General features: G+C 40.0%; 1 protein-coding gene across 1 annotated transcript in view; it reads right to left on the bottom strand.

The window, feature by feature from the left end:
* The window catches only part of SCAMP2 (secretory carrier membrane protein 2), a 46484-nt gene that overhangs the window by 7531 nt on the left and 26694 nt on the right, over positions 1 to 12259 (bottom strand). The window contains exons 2-6 of the mRNA XM_056572690.1: positions 9126 to 9206; positions 8293 to 8379; positions 5174 to 5291; positions 1260 to 1388; positions 664 to 826 (exon numbers count right to left, since the gene is read on the bottom strand). Coding sequence (XP_056428665.1) covers positions 664 to 826; positions 1260 to 1388; positions 5174 to 5291; positions 8293 to 8379; positions 9126 to 9206 — 578 coding nt within the window. The remainder of the gene's footprint in view (positions 1 to 663; positions 827 to 1259; positions 1389 to 5173; positions 5292 to 8292; positions 8380 to 9125; positions 9207 to 12259) is intronic.

Genomic DNA, 12259 nt, shown 5'->3' on the forward strand with positions numbered 1-12259 from the left:
TCTGATGGGTTGCTGGGTTGCTATAAGTACGGTAATTGCTTCACTTTTCTCTTCACAGGTTTTGATAAATCCCCCCCCCCCCAGTGAATCCACAGATGCCAATAACCCAAAGAAGGCCAAAAGTTGTATCCATTAATAACTGTACGGCACAGCTGTGCTAGTGATTCCATAGTGCAATATACAGTAACACAAACTTAACTGGCGCCAGAAAGTAAAAAAAAAATAAAAAATTGTAAATTACTTTCATTTAAAAATGTTAATCCTTCCAGTACTTATCAGCTGTTATATGCTCCACAGAATTTCCTTTCTGTCTGACCACAGTGCTCTCTGCTGACACCTCTGTCCATTTTACGAACTGTCCAGAGTGGAATCAAATCCCTATAGGAAATCTCTCCTGCTCTGGACAGTTCCTGACATGGACAGAGGTGTCAGCAGAGAGCACTGTGGGCAGACAAAAAGGAAATTCAAAAAGAAAAGAAATTCCTGTGGAGCAGACAGCAGCTGATAAGTACTGGAAGGATGAAGATTTTTTAATAGAAGTAATTTACAAATCTGTTTACCTTTCTGAAACCAGTTGCTATATTTAAAAAAAATGTTTCCAGTGGAGTACCCCTTTAACTTGTAGACAAACATACAAATTGCAGGTTTGAAGGGAAAAATTACCTGAACGCTTTGTAGATTGGCCGGTACCAGCACACAAAGGCACAAGGTGTAAACAAAATAAACCACAATATGGATAAGCCAAAATCCACACCACCAATCTGACTATTGGTGGTGAAATATGCCAAGCAGGCAAGAAGGTTCAGCAGAAGTGTGACCGCATGAACTAGAGAAAGAAGCATAGTATTAATTCCAACCTACATTGACACTCCTAAATATCTCGACATTTCTGCAGAGCAATCATTTTGAGTACTCAGCACATAATGCAACAAAATGATAGTTCGCGTCTAATAAGACCGTCATATATAAAAAAATAAAAATTAGAAAGGTATCTCCTCCACTAACATCTAATACAGGACTTGCTTTTCAATAGAAATCCTTTTATCCGATTTAAATTCAGCAAATGTGTAGAAAAAGCTTTATAAATTCACATTGGAATCCATGAGTCTTCCTCAGGAATCAATGCATAATATACAAACAAATTTACTGTATAACCTAATAAATAATATCTATGAAAAATCACAGCAGCAATTCTGATGAAAAGGCACTTGTGTGTTACTACACAATTCCCACAATGTGGTTCGCTGCCAGATACTCACACATCCATAGGTAGTACAGCATTTTACAAGTGCGCTGGTAATCCGCTGGGATGTCTGCAGAGAAGTCTTGGTAGAAACATGGTTTGATAGGGCACTTAGCAGGAAGAGGAGGCCAGTTATTCTGTCTTACTGTAGGGGGAGAAGGTATATCAGACAGGCTTATTATATTGCTTAACGATCAGCCGCAAAAAAAAGAAAACTCAGTCGGCACTTCCGCGTAGAGATAAGGAGATAGTGTGCACAGCAGCCAACAGACCTGTAGATCCCCGCCCGATGCTCCGCTCACGGTGCTCAATCCTTGAAACATTGATCCAGTAATCCAATAATAGAAGGTATGGAGGCACTCTTACAGAAACCAGCAACTTTTTTTTTATTATACAGTCAAGTCCAAGATACATAGCACAACAGACGGACCGTTTCACGCACACCTGCACTTAATCAGGACCTGGTAGAGGGCATGATTAAACACAGGTATGCTTGAAATGGCCCGTCGGCCATGCTGTGTATCTGGGACTTGACTGTATAATAAAAGGAATTGCTGGTTTCTATACGAGTGCCTCCATACCTTCTATTATTGGAATATTGTTTAACCCCTTGCCGTAAAACGCTGTTTATTAACGTTGCAGCGGCACGCCAGGGATATGAAGTTCCAGGAGCTGAGTTCACATCATACCCGCATTGTCCCAGCAGCCAGGACCCATGGCTAATGCCGGACATCGCCAATCAGGCTGATGTCTGGCATTAACCCTTTATACACCGCGATCAAAGTTGATCACGGCATCTAAAAGTGCAGAAATTTGTTTCCGGTAGCGCAGCGGAGCTGATCGGGACCATCGCAGGAGAATTGCGATGTCACGTTCAGTTGTAAGGATGGAGGGAAGACTACCTCTTTCCCTGCAGTCCAGTCGGTGCTCCAATGCTGCAGCCAGCTATGGCAGGCTGTAGCAATTGAACAACAATAACACTGATCAATGGTCTTATATGGAGAAGCATTGATCAGTATATACAATCTAATGATTGCAGGTGATTGTCTCCTATGGGGACTAACAAATGTTGAATAAAGAAAAAAAAAAAAAAAAGTTAATAGGAATTAACCCTTCCCTAATAAAAGTTTGAATCACCCCACTTTTCCCATTTTTAAAATAAAATGATGTAAACAAAAATAAATTGAAACATGAGGTATTGCCGCGTGCATAAATGTCCGAACTAATATAATGTTAATTTAACCGCACGGTCAATGGCGCAAGTGTAAAAAATACCAAAGTTAAAATTTTGCGCATTTTTGGGTCACTTCTTATACCAGGAAAAAATTAGCAAAAAAAGTAATCAAAATGTCCCATCAAAACTAAAATGGTATGAATAACAACTTAAGACCATGGCACAAAGATGAGCCTGTCCCAGTCTACGCAAAAATAAAAAAGTTCAAAAGAGGACAATTTTAAACACACTAATTTTCAACCAAAAATTTTATAATTATTTTTAAAAGTTGTAAAATAAATCAAAACCTTGGGTATTGTTCTAATTGTACAGAACAATATAACATGTAATTTGTTCCGAAAAGTGCGCTGCATAGAATCAGAAGCCCCCAAAAGTTGCTAAATTGCTGTCTTTCAGTTTCTTCCCACAAATATTTTTTTTTCCAGTTAGCTGTAGATTTGGTGGTAAAATGAGTAATGTCATTACAAAGTTCAGTTGGTGGTGCAAAAAAAAAACCAAAAAAAAAAACCTTATATGGGTCTGCAAGTGAAAAATTAAAAAATTTAAATTGTGGCTTTTAAAAGATGTAGAGGAAAATGGAGGTGCCAAACAAAAAATGACTAAATAAAAATGTCCTTAAGGGGTTAAATAGATTTTAAAATGAATGGCCTATGCTCAGGATAGGCTGTCAATATTAGATCAAATGTTTAGATAAAGCGCAACGAGAGTGCTGCAGGCTCCACAATGGGTAAGTGGACATGGGCTGCAGGCTGGAAAAAACAACATAAGGGTACTTTGGCGTCCTCTGGATCAACATAGCAGTCCCGTTATGTTTAAAGTTGTTTTTTTTTTTATATTAAAATATACAAGAAAAAAAAAAAACACTTAGTTCAACCCCTCCTATTCCCAGTTATCAATAAACACAATAGGCATCACCACCACTGTAAAAGTCCGGTGGAAAACCTTTTTTTTTTTTCAACTGGTGCCAGAAAGTTAAACAGATTTGTAAATCACTTCTATTAAAAAATCTTAATTCTTCCAGTACGTCTGAGCTGCTGTATTACTCCACAGTTCTTTTCTTTTTGAATTTATTTTCTGTCTGACCACAGTGCTCTCTGCTGATACCTCTGTCCATGTCAGGATCTGTCCAGAGCAGGATAGGTTGTCTATGGGAATTTGCTCCTACTCTGGACAGTTCCTGACATGGACAGAGGTGTCAGCAGAGAGCACTGTGGTCAGGCAGAAAAGAAATTGAAAAAGAAAAGAACTTCCTGTCGAGCATACAGCAGCTGATTAAGATTTTTAATTTGAAGTAATTTACAAATCTGTTTAACTTTCTGGCACCAGTTGATTTAAAAAAATAATAAATAAAAAAAAAATTATATATATATAATATATATATATATATATATATATATAATATATAATATATAATATATAATATATATATATATCTCTCTATATCCCACCGGAGTACCCCTTTAGTGACACAGCCCATTTTTCCATTTAAAAATTTTTCCTCCTTGCGTTCTAAGAGGCATAGCTTTTTTACTTCTCCATCCACAGACCCATATGAGGGCTTGTTTTTTGCATGACCAATTGTGCTTTGTAATTAAAATACTCATTTCACCATAAAATGTATCCCTAGCAGAGTACCCAGTGTTGCCTGGTCTTCCTACCTAAACCTTGTGGGAGAGGAAAAGAAACGATGATGCTTTCATCCTCATATGCTGACCTCATAACCCTTCCTCGCACTAATTATTCTCTGCACCTGCTTTCAAGATGCTTAAAGGGGTACTCTGGTGGAAACCTTTTTTTTTTTTTTTTTTTTTTTCAATCAACTGGTGCCAGAAAGTTAAACAGATTTGCAAATTACTTCTATAAAAAAATCTTAATCCTTCCAGTACTTATTAGCTGCTGAATACTACAGAGGAAATGATTTTCTTTTTAGAACACAGAGCTCTCTGCTGAATCATGAGCACAGTGCTCTCTGCTGACATCTCTGTCCATTTTAGGAACTGTCCAGAGTAGGAGAAAATCCCCATAGCAAACAGATGCTGCTCTGGACAGTTCCTAAAATGGACAGAGATGTCAGCAGAGAGCACTGTGCTTGTGATGTCAGCAGAGAGCACTGTGTTCCAAAAAAGAAAAGAATTTCCTCTGTAGTATTCAGCAGCTTATAAGTACTGGAAGGATTAAGTTTTTTTAATAGAAGCAATTTACAAATCTGTTTAACTTTCTGGCACCAGTTGATTAAAAAAAATAAAAAATAAAAAAAGTTTTCCACCGGAGTACCCCTTTACAAGTCCCAGACAATCCCTGCAGCCGAGAGTAACGTAATAAGGAGATGTACCAAAAGTCATGACTTGCATGAGACTTCAGAGAACAACTCCCCCTCTCGCAAAAGTGGGTGGGTTAGGGTTAATAGTGTCAACAAATATCTCCAGCCATTTGGAAGTTATACCCACATTAGGGGAGATTTATTAAAACCTGTCCAGAAGAAAAGTTGCTGAGTTGCCCATAGCAACCAATCAGATTGCTTCTTTCATTTTTGAAAAGGCCAAAATGAAAGAAGCGATCTGATTGGTTGCTAGGGGCAACTCAGCAACTTTTCCTCTGGACAGGTTTTGATCAAATAAATGAGAGACAGATAATATAGCATACACCATCACACAACAATGACATAAGACCACACCCTGAACCCTCTGTATACTCACAGTTAATATTTACATTCCCTGCTCCGGTCTCTTTTTCTTTCCTCTCAATCTCAGCTGCTTTCCGGTCCAGCTCCTCTTGTTGCTGCAGGAGGCTGGCTTGTGCCGCCGCCGCTACTGCCTACAAGTAAAAGAAGGAGTGTAAAACATCCTCACTCTCTAGGGCAGTGTTTCTCAACCAGGGTGCCTCCAGCTGTTGCAAAACTACAACTCCCAGCATGCCTGGACAGCCGTTGGCTGTCCGGGCATGCTGGGAGTTGTAGTTTTGCAACAGCTGGAGGCACCCTGGTTGGGAAACACTGCCCTAGGAAATGAAAACAATTCACAAGTGAATCTGACATCCAGATATTACTCAGCCATGTATGTATCCACTGCAGACTGTATACTAACGGTTCATCTTGTTATCCCCAATTGGCTGTCAGCGTGTCTACCAGGCCTCAGGCAACACCATATGGTGAAGCTGCTCCAAGATATAGGTTAGGGTGCATTCGCACCACGTTTTTGTAATACAGTTCCCGTATACGTTTTCAATGTGAAAACCGTACGGAACCGTATTGAAAACCGTATGCATTGACTCTCCATTGAAAACCGCATGCCAAAAGATGCATCAGGTTGTCTCTGTTTGGCATCCTGTACGGTTTTGTCAGTTTTTTTTCCCCGTACCAAAACTGTAGTCTACCACGGTTTTTGGTCCGGGTGAAAAACTGTATTAAACCATATACGTGTTTTTTTATTTATTTATTTTTTAACATGGGAGTCAATGGGAACCGTACAGAAGTGTATGTGTGTACAGTTCCACGGTTTTTGACTTTGCACAGTTTTTTTTCTTAAAATTTCAATCAAACAAGTGAAACTTTATTCAAAATGAAGTGTAACGTTAAAAACGTATACGTTTTTTTTTTTTCTTACAAAACGGATGCAACCGGACGTCATTTTGCAAACCGTATACGGTTTTTAACTGAATACGAGTTGAAATTTGTACACGTGTTAGGATACAGTTTAGTCAGGTTTTGAGGAATCCGTTTTTCATCAAAAACCTGACTAAACTGTATAACATGTGTACAAATACAAACATGTGTACAGATACGGGAACTGTATTGCAAAAAACGTGGTGTGAATGCACCATTAGACATGACTGCAGCTACATGAAGAGTCATCTGCCCAAACAGTAATGACAGAGCAGATTTCTTTTATAGGAGAGCTGTGGTAACTTAAATTGTTCTCCTTTGTGTACGCATCGCTGTTTGTGTATCTACGTATGGGCTTTTGTGCTTGTAATATCGAATTTGGCTACTGCAGTTAGTCAATGTCCTCCCTTTACACAAGTTCACAGTCCTTTTGGTTCCCACATGGATAAGATGGCGAAGTGAATCTTACTGTTGGTAGACAACCTATACGTCCGCTTATATGGGGGTGCTTCAATGTTAATGCTTAGAGGGGTACTCCACCCCTAGACATCTTATAACCTATCCAAAGGATAGAGGATAAGATGTCTGATCACGGGGATCCCGCTGCTGGGGACCCCAGCGATCTCTCTGCTGCACCCAACCTTCGTTTAGAGAGTCGGGTGCTCGTGACGTTAGAGCCACGCCCTGCTCGTGAGGTCACAGCCACGCTCCCTCAATGCAAGTCTATGGGAGGGGACGTGACTGACATCACATCCTCTCCCATAGACTTGCACTGAGGGGGGTGGCAGTGACATCGCGAGCGGGGCGTGACCGTGACGTCGCGAGCCTCCGCCCCGCATCGCCAGTCATCCGGCAAGGATCGAAGTTCGCTCTGTGCATCGGATGTCTGGGGTGTCACAGACGAGATCGCGCGGGACTTCGGCGATCAGACATCTTATGCCATATCCTTTGGGTAGGGGATAAGATGTCTAGGGGCGGTGTACCCCTTTAAGAATATAGCAAAGAATTCTCTGAAACCAACGCAATTCCTCCTGGGCTAAGAGAATATTTACTTACATAAAGTGTTTCCGAAGATAATATTACTGCCCTGTGAATTGGACAAGGCTGAAAATAGCCGCCACAGACCGCTGCCACTACATGTAGGTTTATGCAGACAATGGGGAGGCCAAAGGGCTTCCCTGTACAAGGCCCCTTTTAACTACTAACAGCCGAGGGTTACCAGAGTCCTCTCTATACAGATCTCATATTGATGACTCTCCTAAGTATATAATGTAAACCTGGAAAACCCCTTTATTTAGTTAACAGAAGAGCTTCTATTAAAGGGGTACTCCCGTGGAAAACTTTTTTTTTTTTTTAAATCAACTGGTGCCAGAAAGTTAAACAGATTAGTAAATGACTTCTATTAAAAAAAGTCTTAATCCTTCCGGTACTTTTTAGGGTCTGTATACTACAGAGGAAATGGTTTTCTTTTTGGAACACAGTGCTCTCTGCTGACATCATGACCACAGTGCTCTCTGCTGACATCTCTGTCCATTTTAGGAACTGTCCAGAGCAGCATATGTTTGCTATAGGGATCTTCTCCTACTCTGGACAGTTCCTAAAATGGACAGAGATGTCGGCAGAGAGCACTGTGGTCTTGATGTCAGCAGAGAGCTCTGTGTTTCAAAAAGAAAACAATTTCCTCTGTAGTATTCAGCAGCTAATAAGTACTGGAAGGATTAAGATTTTTTAATACAAGAAAACTAGAGTTTGGGGGGCTCCCACTGTGCTAATATGTACCGAGGTTTCTACCTCACATCTCAAGTCTAATATTTATCTAATACAATTTTATTTAATATTTACCTAGAGGTCTGTATACCACTATATTCTTTAAGATTTTTTAATAGAAGAAATTTACAAATCTGCTTAACTTTTTCGCATCAGTTGATTTAAAAAAAAAAAAAAGTTTTCCACAGGAGTACCCCTTTAAGTCTGATGGTAAATTTTTACTTTTTAAAAGGTCACTTGAACATACACTAGAGATCCACACAACAAAGCTAAAAGGGACAGTGATAATCTGTCATTGACATTTGGGTGGAGATTTCTCAAAACCGGTCCAGAGGAAAAGGTGCTGAGGCCTTTTAAAAAATGAAAGAATCATTCAGATTGGTTGCTATGGGCAACTCAACAACTATAAAGCGGTGCGAACCTAGCTGCTGCATAACCGGCACGTACCTGCGGAGATGGTTCTATGGATGGCTGTAGAACGGCAGGCTGAGAAGGCATCACAGGCTGTATGGGCACAGTTTTCTGATTTGTTGTCTGTAAGCAAGCAATACATACATATATGAAATTATAGTAATATCCAAAAATAATACCAGTTGGTCTTAGTGGCGTTGAGGGTTCCACTCACTATTTATTATCTGTTTACTAGAGATGAGCGAACTTACAGTAAATTCGATTCGTCACAAACTTCTCGGCTCGGCAGTTGATGACTTATCCTGCATAAATTAGTTCAGCTTTCAGGTGCTCCCGTGGGCTGGAAAAGGTGGATATAGTCCTAGGAGACTCTTTCCTAGGACTGTATCCACCTTTTCCAGCCCACTGGAGCACCTGAAAGCTGAACTAATTTATGCAGGATAAGTTATCAACTGCCGAGCCGAGAAGTTCGTGACGAATGGAATTTACTGTAAGTTCGCTCATCTCTACTGTTTACCATTAGACTCAATACACATTGCATTCTATAGAAATCTATCATACTGGGTAAAGGCAGTGTTTCCCAACCAGGGTGCCTCCAGCTGTTGCAAAACTACAATTCCAAGCATGCCCGGACAGCCGTTGGCTGTCCGGGCATGCTGGGAGGTGTAGTTTTGCAACAGCTGGAGGCACCCTGGTTGGGAAACACAGGGGTAAAGGCATCACTTCACAGATGTGCACAACTACTGATAACAGAGTTACGTGAGAGTAATATGTGACTGTAAAGAACCAGTTCATAAGACAAGCCTTGTCCTATTGGCGGTAGGAATGGGAAGTTCTGAGTAATTCAGAATAACGTTACCGATACTCACCAAGCGGGAATTTTCTGAGAAAGGGTTAAATTCTTCAATGTTCCCATGGTTGACACTGGTGATTTGAGTTACTGCTGAATCCTATATAAAGAAAAAAAAATAGGTTTGATAGATTTGCTTTGGACTTGATAAAGGGAGGAAACCCGAAAGCTTGCCTCTACAAAATGCTGTTAGTCCAATAGAAAAGGTATTACAAGATACTGCAACATTTTAGGATTTGCATCACTGAACGAATACGGCCACTCAAATTTACTATGTACACACATAGAGAGATAGATAGAGAGAGATAGAGAGAGAGATAGAGAGAGAGAGAGAGAGAGAGAGAGAGAGAGAGAGAGAGAGAGAGAGAGAGAGAGAGAGAGAGAGAGAGAGAGAGAGAGAGAGAGAGAGAGAGAGATAGATAGATAGATAGAGAGATAGATATCCCTATCTCATTCCAAAAGGACAGGGTGTCACTCCAGCAAAAAAAATTGTTTTATTCACCCAAAGTGAAAAAAAGTGAAGTTTCAACCTACTCAATGAGGTCTTTTTCATGCTTGAAAAATACCTAGTTGAGTAGGTTGAAACGTCGCTTTATTTTCACTGGATCACTGGAGTGCTGCCTTGTCCATTTGGAAACGCCCAACTTGGGACTTTGTGGTCAAGTCTCTAATAGGACTGAGCACCCGCCTGCATCCCGGCATTGAAATCATATATATATATATATATATATATATACATATATATATATATATATATATATATATATATATATATATATATATATATATATATATATTCATGGCTGTAAATGTTGGCACCCCTGATATTTTTCAAGAAAATGAAGTATTTCTCACAGAAAAGGATTGCAGTAACACATATTTTGCTATACACATGTTTATTCCCTTTGTGTGTATTGGAACTAAACCAAAAAAGGGAGGAAAAAAAAGCAAGATGGACATAATGTCAAACCAAACTCCAAAATATGGGCTGGACAAAATTATTGGCACCCTTACAAAATTGTGGAAAAATAAGATTGTTTCAAGCATGTGATGCTCCTTTACTGTCTGAGGACTTGAGAACCAACATTGTGGAAAAATATCAACAATCTCAAGGTTACAAGTCCATCTCCAGAGATCTAGATTTGCCTTTGTCCACAGTGCGCAACATTGTCAAAAAGTTTGTAACCCCTGGCATTGTAGCTAATCTCCCTGAGCCTGGGCGGAAGAGAAAAATTGAAAATTGAAAGGTGTCAATGCAGGATAGTCCGGATGGTGTATAAGCAGCCCCAAACAAGTTCCTAAGATATTCAAGCTGTGCTGCAGGCTCATGGAGCATCCGTGTCAGCATAAACTATCCATCCACATTTAAATGAAATGAAATGCTATGGCAGGAGACCCAGGAGGACCCCACTGCTGACACAGAGACATAAAAAAGGAAGACTACATTTTGCCAAAATGAACTTGAGTAAGCCAAAATCCTTCTGGGAAAACGTCCTGTGGACAGAGGAGACCAAGATAGAGCTTTTTGGTAAAGCACATCATTCTACCGTTTACTGAAAATGGAATGAGGCCTACAAAGAAAAGAACACAGTACCTACAGTGAAATATGGTGGAGGATCAATGATGTTTTGGGGTTGTTTTTCTGCCTTTGGCACTGGGTGCCTTGAATGTGTTCAAGGCATCATGAAATCTGAGGATTACCAACTGATTTTGGGTCACACTGTACAGCCCAGTGTCAGAAAGCTGGGTTTGCGTCCGAGATCTTGGGTCTTCCAGCAGGACAATAACCGCCCAACAAATGTCAAAAAGCACCCAGAAATGGATGGCAACAAAGCGCTGGAGAGTTCTGAAGTGGCAGCAATGAGTCCAGATCTAAATCCCATTGAACACCTGTGGAGAGATCTTAACCCCTTAAGGACGCAGGGTTTTTCAGTTTTTTGCATTTTCAATTTTTCCTCATCACCTTCGAAAACTCATAACTCATTTTGTACCTAAAATTCCATGATATGGCTTATTTTTGGCGCCACCAATTCTACTTTGCAGTGACAGTCATTTTACCAAAATATTCACAGTAAAAATGACATCTTATCTTTATTCTGTAGTACCATATGGATAAAATGATACCATACTTATACAGGTTTGATGTTGTATTACTTCTATAAAAAAAATAAAAAAAAAATCATAACTATATGCAGGAAAATTTACTTTCAATTTAGACTCAGCAATCAACTTTGAACGGCGCGTCCAAAGGGTTAATAGCGCGCGGCACAACGATCGGTGCCGCACACTATTAGCCCAGGGTCCCGGCTTTCATTAGCCGCCGTGACCGACCCGGTATGACTGTGACACCCCGCGTTATATACTGGGACCAGGCGCAGGGCGTACAGGTACACCCTGCGTCCTTAAGAGGTTAAAATTGCTGTTGGGAAAAGGCGCCCTTCCAATAAGAGAATCTAAAAAAAGAGGAGGGGAGAGCACTCCTTGGGGTAATAGAGAGATTGTCGATATACAAAATAGGCATGAAAGCCACTCACCAGAGGTGGTTGTGTAACAACATACATAACAATGGTAAACGCATCAAATGGTGTAGTATCCGCAGCCCTCCGGTTAGGCAATGGTAAACAGTCAGTACGGCTTCAAGGAAAAAGGCTGGCTCCCCGTGGCACATGATACAAACAGGAAGAGATCAGATAAAATCAAGGTAGTTTATTTCCCAAGGTGCACCTTCCCTTCCAATAAGAGAGACCTGACCTCATGTCCAATTTGCTTTCTTTCCTCCTTTTTTGGTTTAGTTCCAATACACACAAAGGGTATAAACATGTGTATAGCAAAACATGTGTTACTGCAATCCTTTTCTGTGAGAAATTATTAATTATCAAGAAAAATTTAAGGGGGGCCCAACATTTACGATTATATATATATATATATATATATATATATATATATATATATATATATATATATATATATATATATATATATATATATCTCTAGAGAGAGAGTGAGAGTCATGGCCGTAAATGCACACACACACAAACACACACACACACACACACACACACACACACACACGCCTTTAATAAACATATTTGGTATCACTGCATGCAGAATTTTCCAAACCTTTAAAATACAATGTTTATGATCCAGCACAGT

This window comes from Hyla sarda, chromosome 4 (genome assembly GCF_029499605.1).
Source record: "Hyla sarda isolate aHylSar1 chromosome 4, aHylSar1.hap1, whole genome shotgun sequence".
Classification (NCBI taxonomy): Eukaryota; Metazoa; Chordata; class Amphibia; order Anura; family Hylidae; genus Hyla; species Hyla sarda.